At 51.6% G+C, this 20,257-nt stretch overlaps 1 protein-coding gene across 1 annotated transcript in view; it reads left to right on the top strand.

The window, feature by feature from the left end:
- The window catches only part of dock2 (dedicator of cytokinesis 2), a 69,339-nt gene that overhangs the window by 47,406 nt on the left and 1,676 nt on the right, over window positions 1–20,257 (top strand). The window contains exons 27-49 of the mRNA XM_088604243.1: window positions 5,324–5,422; window positions 6,226–6,320; window positions 6,518–6,596; window positions 6,734–6,834; window positions 8,325–8,383; window positions 9,227–9,375; window positions 9,664–9,749; window positions 10,728–10,884; window positions 11,494–11,534; window positions 12,376–12,466; window positions 13,065–13,184; window positions 14,422–14,511; window positions 14,945–15,049; window positions 15,532–15,673; window positions 15,861–15,942; window positions 16,385–16,469; window positions 16,637–16,723; window positions 17,199–17,375; window positions 17,528–17,611; window positions 17,718–17,855; window positions 18,010–18,134; window positions 19,355–19,538; window positions 19,944–20,049. Coding sequence (XP_088460369.1) covers window positions 5,324–5,422; window positions 6,226–6,320; window positions 6,518–6,596; window positions 6,734–6,834; window positions 8,325–8,383; window positions 9,227–9,375; window positions 9,664–9,749; window positions 10,728–10,884; window positions 11,494–11,534; window positions 12,376–12,466; window positions 13,065–13,184; window positions 14,422–14,511; window positions 14,945–15,049; window positions 15,532–15,673; window positions 15,861–15,942; window positions 16,385–16,469; window positions 16,637–16,723; window positions 17,199–17,375; window positions 17,528–17,611; window positions 17,718–17,855; window positions 18,010–18,134; window positions 19,355–19,538; window positions 19,944–20,049 — 2,482 coding nt within the window. The remainder of the gene's footprint in view (window positions 1–5,323; window positions 5,423–6,225; window positions 6,321–6,517; window positions 6,597–6,733; window positions 6,835–8,324; window positions 8,384–9,226; window positions 9,376–9,663; window positions 9,750–10,727; window positions 10,885–11,493; window positions 11,535–12,375; window positions 12,467–13,064; window positions 13,185–14,421; window positions 14,512–14,944; window positions 15,050–15,531; window positions 15,674–15,860; window positions 15,943–16,384; window positions 16,470–16,636; window positions 16,724–17,198; window positions 17,376–17,527; window positions 17,612–17,717; window positions 17,856–18,009; window positions 18,135–19,354; window positions 19,539–19,943; window positions 20,050–20,257) is intronic.

Below are 20,257 nucleotides of genomic sequence, written 5' to 3'. Positions count from 1 at the left end.
ATTTTCTAGCGCCCCCAGGGGGCAGGAACTGGCACTTGTCAAAAAGGAAGACTCTGCTTGTGTTGGATCAGAAAGGTCTCAGGTAAGAGGAGGCCTTCAACCCATCTAGCCTGTTTGGTTGTTAGTGGTTAATTGATCTGAAGATCATCCAGTTACACCCTCAACACCATGACTGGACAGTACGTCCTACACTCCCACCTGCCTTAGTGCCTCCTGTCCTGGGTGGAGCATCTCATCCAGCTGTTTGTTGTAAAAAGCCAGTTTACTGGTTTGAACTAGATGGCTGGGCAGCTTGTTCCACACACCCACCACCCTTTGTGGAAAGACGTGCCTCCTGTTCTCAGTGTTAAAAGCTCTTCCCTGTAGTTCCAGCTGTGTCCTCTGGTTCATGCTTCACTGTTGGCTCTGAAGAAGTGTGAGGATTTTGAATACTACTGCCAGGTCTCCTCATAGTCCTCCCTGTTCTCAGTGACTAAAGAGGTTGAACTCCTTCAGCCAATCAGCTCTGAACTTTCCTTTGAGCCCCAGAATGTATTTAGTTGCTTTTCTCTGGACAGAATCTTTTCAATAACGTGGTGAAGAATCTTTTCAATAACGTGGTGAAGAATCTTTTCAATAACGTGGTGACCAAAATTGTACACAGTATTCTTAATTAGGCCTTGCTGGTCTGTTATACGATATGATGTCAAGGAATTTTCGGGACATTGTGTGAAAGAAGAGACTGAGAGGTCGATCTGTCTGCATCTCTCTCTCTCAGACACTCACAGTCTGATGGAGATGGACGGAGCTGTGAGCAGGAAGCAGATCAATACTAATTGGGACTTCATTAGTGGGGAAGCTCATTGGGTTATTGGCTGGATAATGATTGCACTCTCAGGTGTATTAATGGATTACAAGAACAGCAAACATTTTTCCCTAAGATAATGAATCTCATCCCAGAATTCCCACTGCTGCCAGAACCGGAACAGCTTCTGATCCTACTGGGAGAGGAAACTCAATAGAGCTGCAGCCCAGCGTGTGATCTCCTGTCACTGCCTGAGGAGCAGACAGTGAGCCTGTCTCTCAATGATGTGCTGTATTTACATGTCTGTAAATGTTATGTTAGTTCTTTCTGCTGCAACACTGTAATTCATCAGTCATGCCAATAAAGCTGTTTGAATTTGAATTTGACACACAGAGAGGGGAGACAGAGAGCAGGACGTTCTACACCATTAGAAGGAGACTCTACAACATCAACCTCCCATAAAAATATGCCTGAAAATATTTGAGAGTGTAATCCAACCCATTGCCCTATATGGCAGTGAAGTGTGGGGTTCCCTCACAGAACAGGATTACACCCAATGGGACAAATATTCCACAGAAGTCCTGCACACTGAGTTCTGTAAAAACATACCTAATGTGGAGTGAAAAACATCTAACAACACGTGCAGGTCTGAATTAGGCAAATACCTACTGCTGATCAATATACAGAAGAGAGCAAGAAAATATGGGTTACACCTGAAACACACTAACCAGAGCTCCTACCGCCCCAAGGCCCTGCTGAGCCAAGAGCTGAGCCCAGAGAAGAGCCCCCTCAAACAGCTGGTCCTGAAGCTCACTGACACCAACCAACCTCAGGACAGCACAGCTAGAACATCATGAATCAAAGTCAATCAAAGCATAAGACAAGCCAAACAACACTGGCTGCCCAGACAGGACAGGCTGCACTCCCACTGCCAGCAGGGAGAAATGAGACAGAGATATATTTTCTTCTGCACTATGAGAAATACCCTGGGATCAGACAGTCATTCTTCTCTAAAATAGCCAATCTAATCCCAGAATTCCCACTGCTGCCAGAACCAGAACAGCTTCCGATCCTACTGGGAGAGGAAAGTCAATTGAGCTGCAGCCCAGTGTGTGATCTCCTGTCACTGCCTGAGGAGCAGACAGTGCTCCTGTCTCACAATAATGCTTCATATTCTTTGTGTGTAAATGTGTAAATGTGTAATAATATGTTTGTACTGTAAATGTAAATTATATGTTTATTGTATCTGCTTTGGCAACACTGTAATGTATTCGAATTGGATTTTGAGAGGAGTGAGGGAGAGGGCAGACAGAGAGAAATTACTGATGGAGAGGGGGAGAGACAGGAGTGAGGAAGAGGGGGAGAGACAGGAGTGAGGAAGAGGGGGAGAGAGGGGACTGAGGAAGAGGAGGAGATAGAGAGAGAAGTGAGGGAAAGAGGGTGGGATCGAGACAGAGAAAGAAGGGAGAAGGGGGACACAGGCAGAGGACAAAAAAGCAGAGGGAGCAGGAGGGACAGAACACTGAACCTGTGTGTTCAGAGAACAGAGTGGCGTCAGAGAGGGCGAGTGGGATCGCACAGAGAGACAGGGCGTACTGTTGAAAGAGCAGGTCTCAACCCCCGGACGGGTCCAGGAGGGGCCGCGTCGGTGTCGATCAGCTGATCTCGCGTTCCAGAACCATACAGCCCACATGGGCCAACAGAGAAAGGGGGGTTTGTATCTGCGTGTGACAAGGGAGGGGGGAGAATTAACAAGATTACCATCTGCCAAGGATCGGGAATCACCATTAATCTGTTCCAGGAGGTCCGACTTTAATGGCTTAGGATTCAGTAGTAATTCCTTAATTCCGGAGAAAACCAATTAGAGGAAAGTAGGGCAATGAACAGCTCCACACACACGCAGAGCTGAGACTCCCTCAGTCTTTCAGTGTTGGACCAGAGGGAAAAAGCACCAATAGCACCGATCAATGGTGTTGGTCAACAACGCTGTCCAGCAGCACTATTAACACCAGCAAGGAGTGCTGTGGACCTGAATTGAGGTCACAATGTCTGAGTCAGCCTGTATGTCCCTCAAAGACGGGCCATCTCCCCTGACTCTCCCATTCTCCTCCTCTCTCTCTCTCCCCCTCACTCTCCATCTTTCCTCCTCACTCTCCATCTCTCCTCCTCTCTCTCTCCCCCTCACTCTTCATCTCTCCTCCTCTCTCTCCTCCGCTCTGTGTGAAAACCTGTCTGCATTCATCTGCTGCTCATCTATCACTCCCCTCCGTACCCTGACTCTCATCCATCAGCCCTGTGTCAGGCGGTGTCATCCAGCTCCTGCATGACTGGCACACTGGGGGAGGAGGAATGAGGGAGAGGGGCAAGACTGCAGTACAGTAAACAGGGGAGAGGGGCAAGACTGCAGTACAGTAAACAGCAGGAGAGGGGTAATACTGCAGTACAGTAAACAGGGGAGAGGGGTAATACTGCAGTACAGTAAACAGGGGAGAGGGGCAATACTGCAGTACAGTAAACAGGGGAGAGGGGCAATACTGCAGTACAGTAAACAGCAGGAGAGGGGCAATACTGCAGTACAGTAAACAGGGGAGAGGGGTAATACTGCAGTACAGTAAACAGCAGGAGAGGGGCAATACTGCAGTACAGTAAACAGGGGAGAGGGGTAATACTGCAGTACAGTAAACAGGGGAGAGGGGCAATACTGCAGTACAGTAAACAGCAGGAGAGGGGTAATACTGCAGTACAGTAAACAGCAGGAGAGGGGCAATACTGCAGTACAGTAAACAGGGGAGAGGGGCAATACTGCAGTACAGTAAACAGGGGAGAGGGGTAATACTGCAGTACAGTAAACAGGGGAGAGGGGCAATACTGCAGTACAGTAAACAGGGGAGAGGGGTAATACTGCAGTACAGTAAACAGCAGGAGAGGGGCAATACTGCAGTACAGTAAACAGGGGAGAGGGGTAATACTGCAGTACAGTAAACAGCAGGAGAGGGGCAATACTGCAGTACAGTAAACAGGGGAGAGGGGTAATACTGCAGTACAGTAAACAGGGGAGAGGGGCAATACTGCAGTACAGTAAACAGCAGGAGAGGGGTAATACTGCAGTACAGTAAACAGCAGGAGAGGGGTAATACTGCAGTACAGTAAACAGGGGAGAGGGGTAATACTGCAGTACAGTAAACAGGGGAGAGGGGCAATACTGCAGTACAGTAAACAGGGGAGAGGGGTAATACTGCAGTACAGTAAACAGCAGGAGAGGGGCAATACTGCAGTACAGTAAACAGGGGAGAGGGGTAATACTGCAGTACAGTAAACAGGGGAGAGGGGCAATACTGCAGTACAGTAAACAGGGGAGAGGGGTAATACTGCAGTACAGTAAACAGGGGAGAGGGGTAATACTGCAGTACAGTAAACAGGGGAGAGGGGTAATACTGCAGTACAGTAAACAGCAGGAGAGGGGCAATACTGCAGTACAGTAAACAGGGGAGAGGGGCAATACTGCAGTACAGTAAACAGGGGAGAGGGGTAATACTGCAGTACAGTAAACAGCAGGAGAGGGGCAATACTGCAGTACAGTAAACAGGGGAGAGGGGTAATACTGCAGTACAGTAAACAGCAGGAGAGGGGCAATACTGCAGTACAGTAAACAGGGGAGAGGGGTAATACTGCAGTACAGTAAACAGGGGAGAGGGGCAATACTGCAGTACAGTAAACAGCAGGAGAGGGGTAATACTGCAGTACAGTAAACAGCAGGAGAGGGGTAATACTGCAGTACAGTAAACAGGGGAGAGGGGTAATACTGCAGTACAGTAAACAGGGGAGAGGGGCAATACTGCAGTACAGTAAACAGGGGAGAGGGGTAATACTGCAGTACAGTAAACAGCAGGAGAGGGGCAATACTGCAGTACAGTAAACAGGGGAGAGGGGTAATACTGCAGTACAGTAAACAGGGGAGAGGGGCAATACTGCAGTACAGTAAACAGGGGAGAGGGGTAATACTGCAGTACAGTAAACAGGGGAGAGGGGTAATACTGCAGTACAGTAAACAGGGGAGAGGGGTAATACTGCAGTACAGTAAACAGCAGGAGAGGGGCAATACTGCAGTACAGTAAACAGGGGAGAGGGGTAATACTGCAGTACAGTAAACAGGGGAGAGGGGCAATACTGCAGTACAGTAAACAGGGGAGAGGGGTAATACTGCAGTACAGTAAACAGGGGAGAGGGGTAATACTGCAGTACAGTAAACAGCAGGAGAGGGGCAATACTGCAGTACAGTAAACAGGGGAGAGGGGTAATACTGCAGTACAGTAAACAGGGGAGAGGGGCAAGACTGCAGTACAGTAAACAGGGGAGAGGGGCAATACTGCAGTACAGTATACAGGAGTGAAATGCTTACAATGCACCATAGTGTGGTACAGTACTGTATAGAGCAGTGACAAAAACTCACTTCTCTTTCTCACGCATGAATACTTGATCAGCAGTCTTGTGTGTGTTCCTCGACCCCAGTCAGTGTGTCCAACCCTCTTTCTCCCTCAGAGCCGAGTGGTGGCCTGTATGACAGCAATTCTCAGTCAGATGGATGACCGGCACTACTCCTGCTACATTGAGACCTTCTCCAGCATGACGGACCTGGTGGTGAGGGACACTTCCTAGTTAGAACACTGTTCCAGCATTGACCACCATATTGAGAAATATACTGACCAGTGTAATGATCCATACACTGATAACACTGAAGTCACTAAAGACCAGAATGTATCGAGTAGATACTAGTACCTTGTTCCCGAGGACCCCCTCCCCTCAGAGTCTAGAGCCCCCCCGTTCACGAGGCCCCCTCCCCTCAGAGTCTAGAGCCCCCCCCTGTTCACGAGGGCCCCTCCCCTCAGAGTCTAGAGCCCCCCCTGTTCACGAGGCCCCCTCCCCTCAGAGTCTAGAGCCCCCCGTTCACGAGGCCCCCTCCCCTCAGAGTCTAGAGCCCCCCCGTTCACGAGGCCCCCTCCCCTCAGAGTCTAGAGCCCCCCTGTTCACGAGGATCCCCTCCCCTCAGAGTCTAGAGTCCCCCCGTTCACGAGGATCCCCTCCCCTCAGAGTCTAGAAACTCCCCGTTCACAAGGCCCCCTCCCCTCAGAGTCTAGAGCCCCCCCAGTTCACGAGGATCCCCTCCCCTCAGAGTCTAGAGTCCCCCTGTTTACGAGGATCCTCTTCCCTCAGAGTCTAGAGTCCCCCTGTTTACGAGGATCCCATCCCCTCAGAGTCTAGAGTCCCCCCATTCCCGAGGCCCCCTCCCCTTGGTCTAGAGCCCCCCTGTGCTGACTTCAGGAGGCGTAGTGAACAGGTGTGAGGATCTTCACTGTGCACTCCGGGTGAAGTGAAGGGAAGTCCCAGAGAGATACGAGCTCCCGGACAAACAAAGAGACAATGAGGTCCTCTGACTCTTCCAGGACTTCCTGATGGAGACCTTCATGGTGTTCAAGGACCTGATTGGCAAACACGTCTACCCCTCTGACTGGGTGGGCATGATCATGGTGCAGAACAGGTGAGAGAACAAGAGGGAGGGAGGGGGAGGAGGAGAGGGAGAGGAGAGAGAGGATGGAGAGAGGGGAAGGAGAGAAAAGAAGGACAGGAGAGAGGGATGAGGGGAGAGGAGAGAGAGGGGGCAGGAGTGGAGGCAGAGGGAGGAGTGAGAGGGAGACAGACAGGGTGGTGACTCTCTCCTCTTCTCTGTCTCTGCAGAGTTTTCCTCAGAGCTATCAACACCTTCGCCGACACCATGAACCGCAAATTCCTGGACAACAATAGTTTCGAGGTGCAGGTGAGACTGTGCAGTCTGAACAACAGCTCGATCTGTCAGGTTCTCTTCTCTACCTCTCTCTCTGTCACTCTCTCCCTCTCTCCTCCCTGTCTCTCTGCAGTTTCTCATGCTGTCTCTGCCCCTCTCCTCTCTCTCAGCTCTGGAATAATTACTTCCACCTGGCCGTGGCCTTCATTACCCAGGAGTCCCTGCAGCTAGAGCACTTCTCCCCCACGAAGAGGAGCAAGATCCTGAGCAAGTGAGGCCCCCGCCTGTCGCTGGTCCCCGTGGACGCAGGCTGTGTGCTCCTGGTGCAAGGATGATGGAGGGAGTCAGTAGTGCTGATGTGCTCCTGGTGCGAGGAGGATGGAGGGAGTCAGTAGTGCTGATGTGCTCCTGGTGCGAGGAGGATGGAGGTTGTCAGCAGTGCTGATGTGCTCCTGGTGCGAGGAGGATGGAGGTTGTCAGCAGTGCTGATGTGCTCCTTGTGCGAGCAGGATGGAGGGAGTCAGCAGTGCTGATGTGCTCCTGGTGCGAGCAGGATGGAGGGAGTCAGTAGTGCTGATGTGCTCCTGGTGCGAGGAGGATGGAGGTTGTCAGCAGTGCTGATGTGCTCCTGGTGCAAGCAGGATGGAGGGAGTCAGCAGTGCTGATGTGCTCCTGGTGCGAGGAGGATGGGGGGAGTCAGCAGTGCTGATGTGCTCCTGGTGCGAGGAGGATGGAGGTTGTCAGCAGTGCTGATGTGCTCCTGGTGCGAGGAGGATGGGGGGAGTCAGCAGTGCTGATGTGCTCCTGGTGCGAGGAGGATGGAGGTTGTCAGCAGTGCTGATGTGCTCCTGGTGCGAGGAGGATGGGGGGAGTCAGCAGTGCTGATGTGCTCCTGGTGCGAGGAGGATGGAGGTTGTCAGCAGTGCTGATGTGCTCCTGGTGCGAGGAGGATGGGGGGAGTCAGCAGTGCTGATGTGCTCCTGGTGCGAGGAGGATGGAGGTTGTCAGCAGTGCTGATGTGCTCCTGGTGCGAGGAGGATGGAGGGAGTCAGCAGTGCTGATGTGCTCCTGGTGCGAGGAGGATGGAGGTTGTCAGCAGTGCTGATGTGCTCCTGGTGCGAGGAGGATGGAGGTTGTCAGCAGTGCTGATGTGCTCCTGGTGCGAGGAGGATGGAGGTTGTCAGTAGTGCTGATGTGCTCCTGGTGCGAGGAGGATGGAGGTTGTCAGCAGTGCTGATGTGCTCCTGGTGCAAGCAGGATGGAGGGAGTCAGCAGTGCTGATGTGCTCCTGGTGCGAGGAGGATGGAGGTTGTCAGCAGTGCTGATGTGCTCCTGGTGCGAGGAGGATGGGGGGAGTCAGCAGTGCTGATGTGCTCCTGGTGCGAGGAGGATGGAGGTTGTCAGCAGTGCTGATGTGCTCCTGGTGCGAGGAGGATGGGGGGAGTCAGCAGTGCTGATGTGCTCCTGGTGCGAGCAGGATGGAGGGAGTCAGCAGTGCTGATGTGCTCCTGGTGCGAGGAGGATGGAGGTTGTCAGCAGTGCTGATGTGCTCCTGGTGCGAGGAGGATGGAGGTTGTCAGCAGTGCTGATGTGCTCCTGGTGCGAGGAGGATGGAGGATGTCAGCAGTGCGGATGTGCTCCTGGTGCGAGGAGGATGGAGGTTGTCAGCAGTGCGGATGTGCTCCTGGTGCGAGGAGGATGGAGGTTGTCAGCAGTGCGGATGTGCTCCTCAGCTCTTTCTTTCTCCTTTGTTCTGCCCAGGTTCAGCGACATGAGGAGGCTGATAGGCTTCGCTATCCGGGACATGTGGTACAAACTGGGTGAGTCTGTCGGGGTCTCAGTCTGGCCCTCTCCCCCCGTCCTCTGTAGGTGACGGAGTCATGAACGTCTGGCATGAACCCGTGGTCAATGCAATTGGAAGATGTTTGGAAGACTGAAGACCTACCACCCTGAGCAGAGCCCAGTGGAAATGTGTCAAAGAGTCAGCAAGCGAATGCCTCTCTCTTTTGCTCTCCATGTCTGTCTCTGTCAGCCCCTTTCTCCCTGTCTGTCGTATACAACATCAACCTCAAACCCAACAAGCTTTTGGCTTGACTGGTGGATAACAATGTTGCCCAAGCAATAAAAGTTAGCAAAAACACAGACATTTACGGTAAAATCCAATTATTAGACATTTAACATATAAAATCTGATTTTAGAAGTTCACCATCTGCTCCTCAGGCTGTGACTGGAGATCACACACGCTGGGCTGCAGCTCTATTGAGTTTCCTCTCCCAGTAGGATCGGAAGCTGTTCTGGTTCTGTCAGGTGTGGGAATTCTGGGATTAGATTTGTTATTTTAGGGAAGAATGTTTGTCTGATCCCAGAGTATTTCTCACAGTGCAGCAGAAAGTGTATCTCTGTCTCTGCTTCTCCCTGCTGGCAGTGGGAGCACAGCCTGTCCTCTCTGGACAGTCAGGTCTGTCAGTGTCCAGTTTCTATGGCCAGGCTGTGGTCACTGAGCCTGTCCTCTCTGGACAGCCAGGTCTGTCAGTGTCCAGTTTCTATGTCCAGGCTGTGGTCACTAACCCTGTCCTCTCTGGATGGTCAGGTCTACCTGTGACCCTCTCCATGGCCAGACTGTGGTCACTGAGCCTGATTCAATGAGACTCTGTGTGTTGCAGGAGCCAATAAGATCTGTTTTATCCCTGGAATGGTGGGTCCTATCCTGGAGATGACCTTGATTCCAGAGGAGGAGCTGCGCCGGGCCACCATTCCCATCTTCTTCGACATGATGCTGTGTGAGCACACCAACACAGGCCACTTCCGCAAGGCAAGTCACTGCCACTGCCCACTGTGTCCCACTGTCAGTGTGTCTGAGTGTGTGACACTGCTGAATCAATGTGTCTGAGTGTGACACTGCAGAATCAGTGTGTCTGAGTGTGACACTGTGGAATCAGTGTGTCTGAGTGTGAGACACTGCGGAATCAGTGTGTCTGAGTGTGAGACACTGCGGAATCAGTGTGTCTGAGTGTGACACTGCGGAATCCGTATGTCTGAGTGAGTGTGACACTGCTGAATAGTATCGTATGGTATACAATAGTATTGTATTTCATTTCAGTTTGAGAACGAGATCATCCTGAAACTGGACCATGAGGTAGAGGGTGGCGGTGGGGATGACCAGTACATGAGACTACTGGAGACCATGTGAGTGTGTTTGGACCTGTATAAATGTCAGTGTGTTAATTTCATTTCGAGTGTCAGTCTCTTGTCCTGTCTCCTCAGTCTGCAGGAGTGTCAGTGTGTCAGTCTCTTGTCCTGTGTCCTCAGTGTGCAGGATTGTCAGTGTGTCAGTCTCTTGTCCTGTCTCCTCAGTCTGCAGGAGTGTCAGTGTGTCAGTCTCTTGTCCTGTCTCCTCAGTCTGCAGGAGTGTCAGTGTGTCAGTCTCTTGTCCTGTCTCCTCAGTCTGCAGGAGTGTCAGTGTGTCAGTCTCTTGTCCTGTCTTCTCAGTCTGCAGGAGTGTCAGTGTGTCAGTCTCTTGTCCTGTCTCCTCAGTCTGCAGGAGTGTCAGTGTGTCAGTCTCTTGTCCTGTCTCCTCAGTCTGCAGGAGTGTCAGTGTGTCAGTCTCTTGTCCTGTCTCCTCAGTCTGCAGGAGTGTCAGTGTGTCAGTCTCTTGTCCTGTCTCCTCAGTCTGCAGGAGTGTCAGTGTGTCAGTCTCTTGTCCTGTCTCCTCAGTCTGCAGGAGTGTCAGTGTGTCAGTCTCTTGTCCTGTCTCCTCAGTCTGCAGGAGTGTCAGTGTGTCAGTCTCTTGTCCTGTCTCCTCAGTGTGCAGGAGTGTCAGTGTGTCAGTCTCTTGTCCTGTCTCCTCAGTGTGCAGGAGTGTCAGTGTGTCAGTCTCTTGTCCTGTCTCCTCAGTCTGCAGGAGTGTCAGTGTGTCAGTCTCTTGTCCTGTCTCCTCAGTCTGCAGGAGTGTCAGTGTGTCAGTCTCTTGTCCTGTCTCCTCAGTGTGCAGGAGTGTCAGTGTGTCAGTCTCTTGTCCTGTCTCCTCAGTGTGCAGGAGTGTCAGTGTGTCAGTCTCTTGTCCTGTCTCCTCAGTGTGCAGGAGTGTCAGTGTGTCAGTCTCTTGTCCTGTCTCCTCAGTGTGCAGGAGTGTCAGTGTGTCAGTCTCTTGTCCTGTCTCCTCAGTCTGCAGGAGTGTGCTTCACAGCACTCCCAGATGGCCAAGCTGGTAGACAAGTTTGTGGAGCTGGTGAAGAACCTGCTGGCACGACTGCTGGACTACAGGGCAGTGATGGGTGACGAGAGCAGAAACAACCGCATGAGCTGCACTGTCAACCTGTTGGTATGAAATCTGTACAGTTCACTGTGCACACAGTACTGTACACACACTGAGCACAGGCACACACCACTCACACAGTACTGTACACTGTCACTGTACACACACACTGCACTCACTACACTGAGCACAGACACACACCACTCACACAATACTGTACACTGTCACTGTACACACACACCGTATACACACTGAGCACAGACACACATCACTCACACAGTACTGTACACTGTCACTGTACACACACACTGCACTCACTACGCTGAGCACAGACACACATCACTCACGCAGTACTGTACACACACACTGTACACACACTGAGCACAGGCACACACCATTCACAGTACTTTACACTGTCACTGTACACACACACTGTACACACACTGAGCACAGACACACATCACTCACGCAGTACTGTACACACACACTGTACACACACTGAGCACAGGCACACACCATTCACAGTACTGTACACTGTCACTGTACACACACACTGTACACACACTGAGCACAGGCACACACCACTCACACAGTACTGTACACTGTCACTGTAAACACACACTGAGCATAGAGAGAATTAGACCACAATTTCATTCTCTGATTATTTTTTTTCAGAATTTTTACAAAGACAACAACCGGGAAGGCATGTACATCAGGTATTATTATTATTATTATTATTATTATTATTATTATTATTATTATTATTATTGTTAGTTGTATTATTATTATTATTATTATTATAGTATTATTATTACAATAGTAGTATTACAGTAGTAGTGACAGTAGTTGTATGGCTAGGAGTAGTATTATCTTTAATAGTAGTGCCAGTAGTAGTTGTATGGCTAGGAGTAGTATTATCTTTAGTAGTAGTGCCAGTAGTAGTTGTAGTGGTAGGAGTAGTATTATCTTTAGTAGTAGTGCCAGTAGTAGTTGTAGTGGTAGGAGTAGTATTATCTTTAGTAGTAGTGCCAGTAGTAGTTGTAGTGGTAGGAGTAGTATTATCTTTAGTAGTAGTGCCAGTAGTAGTTGTAGTGGCAGGAGTAGTATTATCTTTAGTAGTAGTGCCTGTAGTAGTTGTAGTGGCAGTAGCAGTATTATGTTTAGTAGTAGTGCCAGTAGTAGTAATATTGGCAGGAGTAGTTGCTGTAGTAGCAGCAGGATTGCTGTTTCTGTCATTTGCCCCTTGTAGCTTGGCCCTGGCATACACAGTGTGTGGTTACGTGTTTAATATCGCTGGGGATTGTGTCTCATCAGGGATTAAGCCTTAAAGCCGAGGATCAGTCGGTACGTTGAAATAAAGATGTGCTCAGATTTCAGGAGGAGTGGGGGGACAGAGAACCAGGTGGAGAGAGAAGGAGAGGGAGGAAGAGGCTTCTCTTACAGCAGGGTGCCACCTGCTGGCTGGCCCTGCACACTGTGGCTCTGCAGAGACTGGCATCCCGGCCCTGTGCCGTTGGTGTAGCGCTCTCACTGACCACTAGTCTGTCTGCCTGCCAGGTACCTGTACAAGCTGAGGGACCTTCACCTGGACTGCGAGAACTACACTGAGGCAGCCTACACCCTGCTCCTGCACACCCGCCTGCTGAAGGTACCAGACAGTGGCTCCCAGCTGTGAAACTGCAGGGAAAGAGAGACAGAAAGATGATTGTGAAGGAGGAAGGGAGAGGGAGAGTGTAAATCCTGTGTCCCCTCATCTGTTTCTGGGTCTGTCTGGTTCTGTGTCTGGGTTCCAGCATCTTGTCTCTGGATTTCTTTCTGTGTCTCTGCGTTTGTCTTTCTGAGTCTGTCTCTGTCTCCCTGTGTCTCTCTCTGTGTTCCTGTATCTCTCTCTCTGAGTCTGTTTCTCTGTCCTTGTCTTCACCTCTGTGTCTCATTAGCTCTCTGATTCTGTGTCCCTGTGTTTGTCCCTTGGTCTTTCTCTCTTTGTCCCTGTGCCTGTCTCACTTTCTCTTTCTCTCCGGTCCCTGTGTGTCTCTGTGTTTGTCCCCCTCTGTGTTTGCTCTGTGTGTCTGACGGTGTGTCTCTGTGTCTGTACCCCTCTGTGTTTGCTCTGTGTGTCTGACGGTGTGTCTCTGTGTCTGTACCCCTCTGTGTTTACTCTGTGTGTCTGACGGTGTGTCTCTGTGTCTGTCCCCCTCTGTGTTTGCTCTGTGTGTCTGATGGTGTGTCTCTGTGTCTGTCTGCAGTGGTCAGAGGAGCAGTGCAGCCCCCAGCTCATGGTCAGTGACTACCACAGCTCCCAGACCCAGCGGCAGCTCAAGGAGAGTCTGTATGCCACCATCATTGACTACTTCGACAAGGGCAAGGTCAGCACAGCGCCCCCACAGGCTGGGAGGAGCAGCACACTCTCCCTCTGCTCTCCCCCAGTGCACACAGACACAGCGGTCTTTGTCAGAACCAGTACATGGAGTAGCCTATGCCTGCACTGGGCCAGTATCTGAGACGACAACACACAGGCAGGAGGGCACTACAGGCCCTCATGGCATGCTCAGCCCTGCAGGCTCAGAGCACGGACCCAGACAGCAGGAACGGTACCAACCTACACCTATGAGCACAAGGTCACAAACAGGAGGAGGCCATTATCAAGCTATTTCTCAAAAGAAACCAGGGCATAGGCTTCAGCAACACAGCTGGACAGCTCGTTCCACGCTCCCACAGCTCTTTCTGTAAAGCAGTGTCTCTCGTCCTCAGTTTTATAAGCTCTTCCTTATAGTTTCCCCAGGTGTACCATCAGTCTCATGTTCACAACCTGTTGGTTCTGAAGAAATCCTCTGGGCTGACTCTATCAGGACATTTGGGGATTTTGAATACTCGTATCAGGTCCCCTCATAGTCCTCTCAGTCATTTCCTTTTACCAGGGAATCACAGAGATCCATAAAACAAGTAGTATTATATTTATCAGACTTATTTGTCTTTTCCATTTTCTGACCACTTTATCTAATATGGGGTCCCAGGGGAGCAGGAGCCTATCCCAGCAAGCAATGGGCACAAGGCAGGACACACCCTGACCTGGACATCAGCCCATCACAGGAGAGACACCCACACCCACACCCAGGTCCATTTTCCCAGAAGCCGATTAACCTACAAGAATGTCTTTAGACTGTGGAAGGGAACCAGAGCACCGGGAGAAAATCCATGCAAACTTGGGGAGAACATGCAAACTCCATACAGACAGCACCTGAGCTCCAGAATTGAACCCAGGGCCCCAGCTCTACCAGGTGGCAAAACAAACCCTCGCAACTTCTGTCTACTTCACCACATCTAAAGACTTGTGTCCTGTGCTTCTTGCAATCCAGCATGAGTTCAGATGGTGATCAAGAATTCACACAACTGGAGTCTGTTGGTTGCTACTTTCACTAGTTTGCTAATTTAACTAAAGTCATGATCATTAACTAACTTAGAGAGAGCATTGGTCCTAGTACAGATACCTGTGGCACTCCACTGATCACATCACTCCAGTAAGCGGAATATAATGACTTACCTTTCTCTCCAAATCCTTAATCCCCTTCCTCTCTCCCTCTCCCTGCTCCTCTCTCTCCTCAGATGTGGGAAGAGGCCATCTCTCTGTGCAAGGAACTGGCAGAACAATATGAGCTGGAAGTCTTTGACTATGAGCTGTTGAGTCAGAGCCTGGTAATAAAATCACCCCTAAACACACTGTACCCCCAACCGTGCTGTAACCCCAATCATAGCCCCCAATACTGCTGTAACCCAAAATTACTGCACCCCAGTAACAGCCCCTAACCCTGCTGTAACCTCAAATTACTGCACCCAAATCACCACCTTCAACCCTGCTGTAACCTCAAATCACCGTACCCCAATCATAGCCCCCAACCCTCCTGTAACCTCAAATTACTGTACCCCAATCCTGCTGTAACCCCAAATTACTGCACCCCAGTAACAGCCCCTAACCCTGGTGTAACCCCAAATGACTGCACCCCAATCACAGCCCCCAGCCCTGCTGTACCCCTACATGACTGCACCCCAATCACAGCCCCCAGCCCTGCTGTACCCCTATATGACTGCACCATAAACACGTTGTCCTCTCACTGCTGTCTCTCCACAGCGCCAGCAGGCGAAGTTTTACGAGAACATCATGCACATCCTGCGCCCGAAGCCAGACTATTTTGCTGTTGGCTATTATGGGCAGGGGTACCCCACCTTTCTCAGGGTAAGAGTCACTGTGCACCCCAACACTCTGTCACTCACTGACACCCCGACATTCACTGAGGCACTGAGACACTGACACTCTGATGCTCTGAGACACTGACGCACTGAGACACTGACACAGTGACACTCTGAGACACTGACACACTGAGACACTGACACAGTGATGCTCTGAGACACTGACACAGTGATGCTCTGAGACACTGAGGCACTGAGACACTGACACACTGAGACACTGACACAGTGATGCTCTGAGACACTGAGGCACTGAGACACTGACACAGTGATGCTCTGAGACACTGAGGCACTGAGACACTGACACAGTGATGCTCTGAGACACTGAGGCACTGAGACACTCTCTGAGACACTGACGCACTGACGCACTGACACACTGACACACTGACGCACCGAGACACTGACAGTGAAATCACATGAGACTGCTCCATCACCCTGCTGTCTTTAGCCCTCTCTCCCCTGCTCTTCCAGAACAAGGTGTTCATCCACCGCGGGAAGGAGTACGAGCGCAGAGAGGACTTCCAGAGCCAGCTGATGAGCCAGTTCCCCAGCGCCAGGAGACTGAACACCACCACCCTGCCTGGGGACGACATCAAGAACTCCCCCCTGCAGTGTATCCTGGGACACTGAGCGGCAGGCAGAGGAGAGAGGGGGGAACAGGGCAGAAGGGGGAGAGAGAGGAACAGGGCAGAGGGGGGAGAGGAGGGAAAGAATATGAGAGAGAGTGGAGAGAAGGAAGAGGGAACACTGTGAGAGAGGGGGAGGGGAGTCGTGTGTCTGACTTGACTCAGTTCACTCAGATATCCAGTGCTTCACAGTCCAGCCTGTCCTGGAGATCCCACCCCGTCTGAAGAACAAGCCAGTTCCAGACCAGATCATCAAGTACGCAGAGACACTCACACTGACCACACACTGACCAGACCAGATCATCAAGGGCACAGAATCACTCACACTGACCACACTGACCAGACCAGATCATCAAGGGCACAGAATCACTCACACTGACCACACACTGACCAGACCAGATCATCAAGGGCACAGAATCACTCACACTGACCACACTGACCAGACCAGAACATCAAGTACGCAGAGACACTCACACTGACCACACACTGACCACACTGACCCAAGCAGATCATCAAGGGCACAGAACCACACACTGAGCACATTATTACAGTAGAGGTGTACTCAGTACTCAGGTGTACCCAGACCCTGCGTACAGAAGTGAGCTAAGGCATGGAGCTCGGCACCAGCCCCACCAGTCACAGCGGTGTGCACACTCTCTGTGCACTCTTCTCACTCCCTGTCTCTCTCACTCCTGCAGCTTCTACAAGTCCAGCTACGTGCAGCGATTCCATTACTCCCGCCCGGTGCGCAAGGGCTCTGTGGACCCCAACAACGAATTCGCAGTGAGTTGACGCTGGGCAGCATCTGTGCCTCAGTGTCTGAGCATCTCTCAGTGTGTGTGTCCGGACAGTGTCTCAATGTGTGTGTACACTGTACCGATACACTGTGAGATACTGTACAGACACACACTGACACTTGCTCTCTTCCTGTCTCTCTCCCTCTCTCTCAGTCCATGTGGATTGAGCGAACCACCTTCTTCACCAGCTACAAGCTCCCTGGCATCCTGCGGTGGTTCGACGTTAAAGAAATGACCCACGTGAGTACCTGTGTCGCAGCCTGTCCCTGCCTGTATGATCTGGTGTCTCACTGTCTGCCTCTTGGAGTGATTTAGTCATTATTAACTCATTGATCCCAGGGCTGATTGTAAGAGTAGGGGTGTCACCTGGGTGTCCAGGCTGAACCCCACTCTGGTCTTGTCCAGTTTCTCTCTCCTCCCCTGATCTGTGTGTCGTGGGGCTGCAGGAGGACTGAACCCCACTCTGGTCTTGTCCAGTTTCTCTCTCCTCCCCTGATCTGTGTGTCTTTGGGCTGCAGGTACAGAATAGAGTCACCCAGGTGAGGCTGTACTTCAGTGAGGGTCCCCTCCAGTGTGAAGTACCTTGGGCTTTTAGGGGCTGAAAGGCACCATATTAACTCAGTTAATTGAGTGGGAATGTCCAGTTGGCAGAGAGGGTCCTAGTGGTCAGCATGCATGACTCTCTCGCTGTGTGCCCTTCTGTCTGTGTGAGCAGACCACAATCAGCCCGCTGGAGAATGCCATCGAGACGATGGAGACCACCAATGAGAAGATCCTCACCATGATCAACCAGTACCAGGGTGACGACAGCCTTCCCATCAACCCCCTCTCCATGCTGCTCAATGGCATCGTGGACCCTGCTGTCATGGGCGGATTCGCCAAGTACGAGAAGGTGGGCGTGGTCCTGGATCTGTCTCTGTTTCTCTTTCTGTCTGTCCATAAGTCTCTCTCACCGTCCCTCTGTCTCCATTCCTCCCGCTGCTGCCTCAATCTCCCACAATCCCCCTGTCCCTAACTCATAACCTCTCCCTTGCTGCTCCCCAGGCATTTTTCACGGATGAATATGTCCAGCAGCACCCTGAGGACAGAGACAAGCTGAGCCGCCTGAAGGACCTCATCGCCTGGCAGGTACAGTGGCCAAACCGTCACACTGAGCCCTGATTGGCCAGGGGGTATTTCTGGATTCCTGCTCTGATTGGACGGTGACTCGAGTCTCCCTCCTTCTCTGCCCTAGACTCCCCTCCTGCGGGCTGGAATCCGTCTCCACGGGAAACGGGTGACGGATGACCTCCGACCTTTCCACGACCGGATGGAGGACTGCTTCAAGCAGCTGAAGAAGAAAGTGGAGAAGGAATACGGAGCGCGAGAGCTGGTGAGAGACGGGGGAGCAGAGAAAGATGAAAAAAGATGGGCATCCGTCGTACCCTCCTCTCTGCTGTCTGTGGCTGGGGCTGCCCTGTGCTGCCACCTGCTGTCTGTGGCTGGTACGGCCGCGGTCAGTGACCTGGACCTGTTCCTCTCTGCAGCCAGAGATGGATGACCGGCGTTCCAGCCGGCCGCGCTCCATGCTGCGCTCCTATCGCCAGTCGCTGATCTCCATCTCCTCCCTGGGCTCCGAGTGCGGTACTCCCACCAAGCTGCACCCAGAGAGGTACTCACTGCGCCTCTGTCCTGTCTCCGCTGGGAGTGTGAGGGTGTGTGAGTGAGTGTGAGTGAGTGTGAGAGTGTGAGGGTGTGTGTGTGTGAGAGTGTGAGAGTGTGAGAGTGTAGTGTAGTGTAAGTGTAGTTTAGTGTGTGTGTGTGAGAGAGTGTGTGAGTGTGCGAGTGTGTGTGTGAGAGTGTGTGAATGTGTGTGCCTAGTGTACCTGCAGGGACAGCTGCACACTGCTGTGAGTGTGAGTGTGTGAGAGTGTGTGTGCCTAGTGTACCTGCTGAGTGTGTGAGTGTGTGTAAGTGTAGTGTGTGTGTAGTGTAAGTGTAGTTTAGTGTGTATGTAGTGTGCAATGTGTTAGTGTGTGCAGTGTGTGTAGTGTAGTGTGTGAGTGTGAGTGTGTCCAGTGTGTGTGTGTTAGTGTGTACAGTGTGTGTGAGTGTGTGCAGTGTGTGTTAGTGTGTGTGTGTACAGTGTGTGTGTGAGTGTGTGTAGTGTGTGTGACTGTATGTGAGTGTGTACAGTGTGTGTGAGTGTGTCCAGTGTGTGTGAGTGTGTGTTAGCGTGTGCAGTGTGTGTGTGAGTGTGTCCAGTGTGTGTTAGTGTGTGAGTGTGTGCAGTGTGTGTGAGTGTATGTGAGTGTGTACAGTGTGTGTGAGTGTGTGTTAGTGTGTGCAGTGTGTGTGAGTGTGTCCAGTGTGTGTGAGTGTGTGAGTGTGTCCAGTGTGTGTGAGTGTGTCCAGTGTGTGTGAGTGTATGTGAGTGTGTACAGTGTGTGTGAGTGTGTGTTAGCGTGTGCAGTGTGTTTGAGTGTGTCCAGTGTGTGTTAGTGTGTGAGTGTGTCCAGTGTGTGTGAGTGTGTACAGTGTGTGTGAGTGTGTGTTAGCGTGTGCAGTGTGAGTGTGTCCAGCGTGTGTTAGTGTGTGAGTGTGTCCAGTGTGTGTGAGTGTGTCCAGTGTGTCCAGTGTGTGTGAGTGTGTGTGAGTGTGTCCAGTGTGTGTGAGTGTGTGTTAGCGTGTGCAGTGTGAGTGTGTCCAGTGTGTGTGAGTGTGTGTGAGTGTGTCCAGTGTGTGTGTGCGTGTGTGCAGTACTCCTGGGACAGCCTGTCTCAGTCCTCAGCAGGACAGATGTCTTCTGACAGGATGCAGGAGCTCTGTGTTTGAGCTGAACTGGAAACAGTGACACTAGAGAATGTCTCTCGCTCTTCTAACCCCTGTCAGTTTTGGGGTCCCTGAGTCCCCATCTTCCCGTGCCCCGCCCCGGCCAGAGGATGGGGGGATGGTGGCAGAGGAACCAGTGGAGGGGGAGGTGAGGCTCCGAAAGTCCAAGAAGAAGAGGAAGAGGAGCAGCATGATCTTCATCAGTGAAGAGAGAGAGAGACAGAGCACTCTGGACACCAGAAGAGTAAGAGAGAGAGTGGGGGAGAGAGAGAGAAGGAGGGAGTGAGGAAGGGAGAGAGAGAAGGAGAGAGTGAGGGAGTGAGAGAGAGAAGGGGGGAGTGAGGGAGGGAGAGAGAGAGAAGGAGAGAGTGGGGCTTTGAAGGAGAGAGAGAGAAGGAGGGAGTGGGGGTTTGAAGGAGAGAGAGAAGGAGGGAGTGAGGGAGGGAGAGAGAGAAAGAGTGGCAGACACTCACAGTTTTTCCCACCTGGGGGCTCTCAGAAGGAAGAAGAGAGCTCTCTGTGCTTCAGGTAATGAAGTCTAGCAGTTATTTTGCGAGCTGAGGCCCGGGGTGGCAGGGAGGGTAATGCAGAGGGGACACACGTTGCACAGGGGGCTAACAGTGTGGCCGTGCTCGGTGTCGCCCTCTAGCTGTCAAAGAAGCAGGAGTTTCGCAGTGACACCAACTTATCAGAGCACAGCGAGACAAGCAGAGGCCTGTACAGCACCAACTCGCGCTCCCTGCCCACCATCACAGGTAGTGCTCATACGTTACTCACAGTGTGCTCATACGTTACTCACAGTGTGCTCTCTCTGTGCTCATACTCTACTCACAATGTGCTCATACGTTACTCACAGTGTGCTCATACTTCACTCACAGTGTGCCTATACTTTACTCACAGTGTGCTCATACTTCACTCACAGTGTGCTCATACGTTACTCACAGTGCTCTCTCTCTGTGCTCA

The sequence above is a fragment of the Lepisosteus platostomus genome, chromosome 13 (assembly GCF_059453375.1).
Source record: "Lepisosteus platostomus isolate fLepPlt1 chromosome 13, fLepPlt1.hap1, whole genome shotgun sequence".
Classification (NCBI taxonomy): domain Eukaryota; kingdom Metazoa; phylum Chordata; class Actinopteri; order Semionotiformes; family Lepisosteidae; genus Lepisosteus; species Lepisosteus platostomus.
The sequence above is the reverse complement of the archived record's forward strand: the minus strand, read 5'-3'. Positions and strand labels throughout refer to the sequence as shown.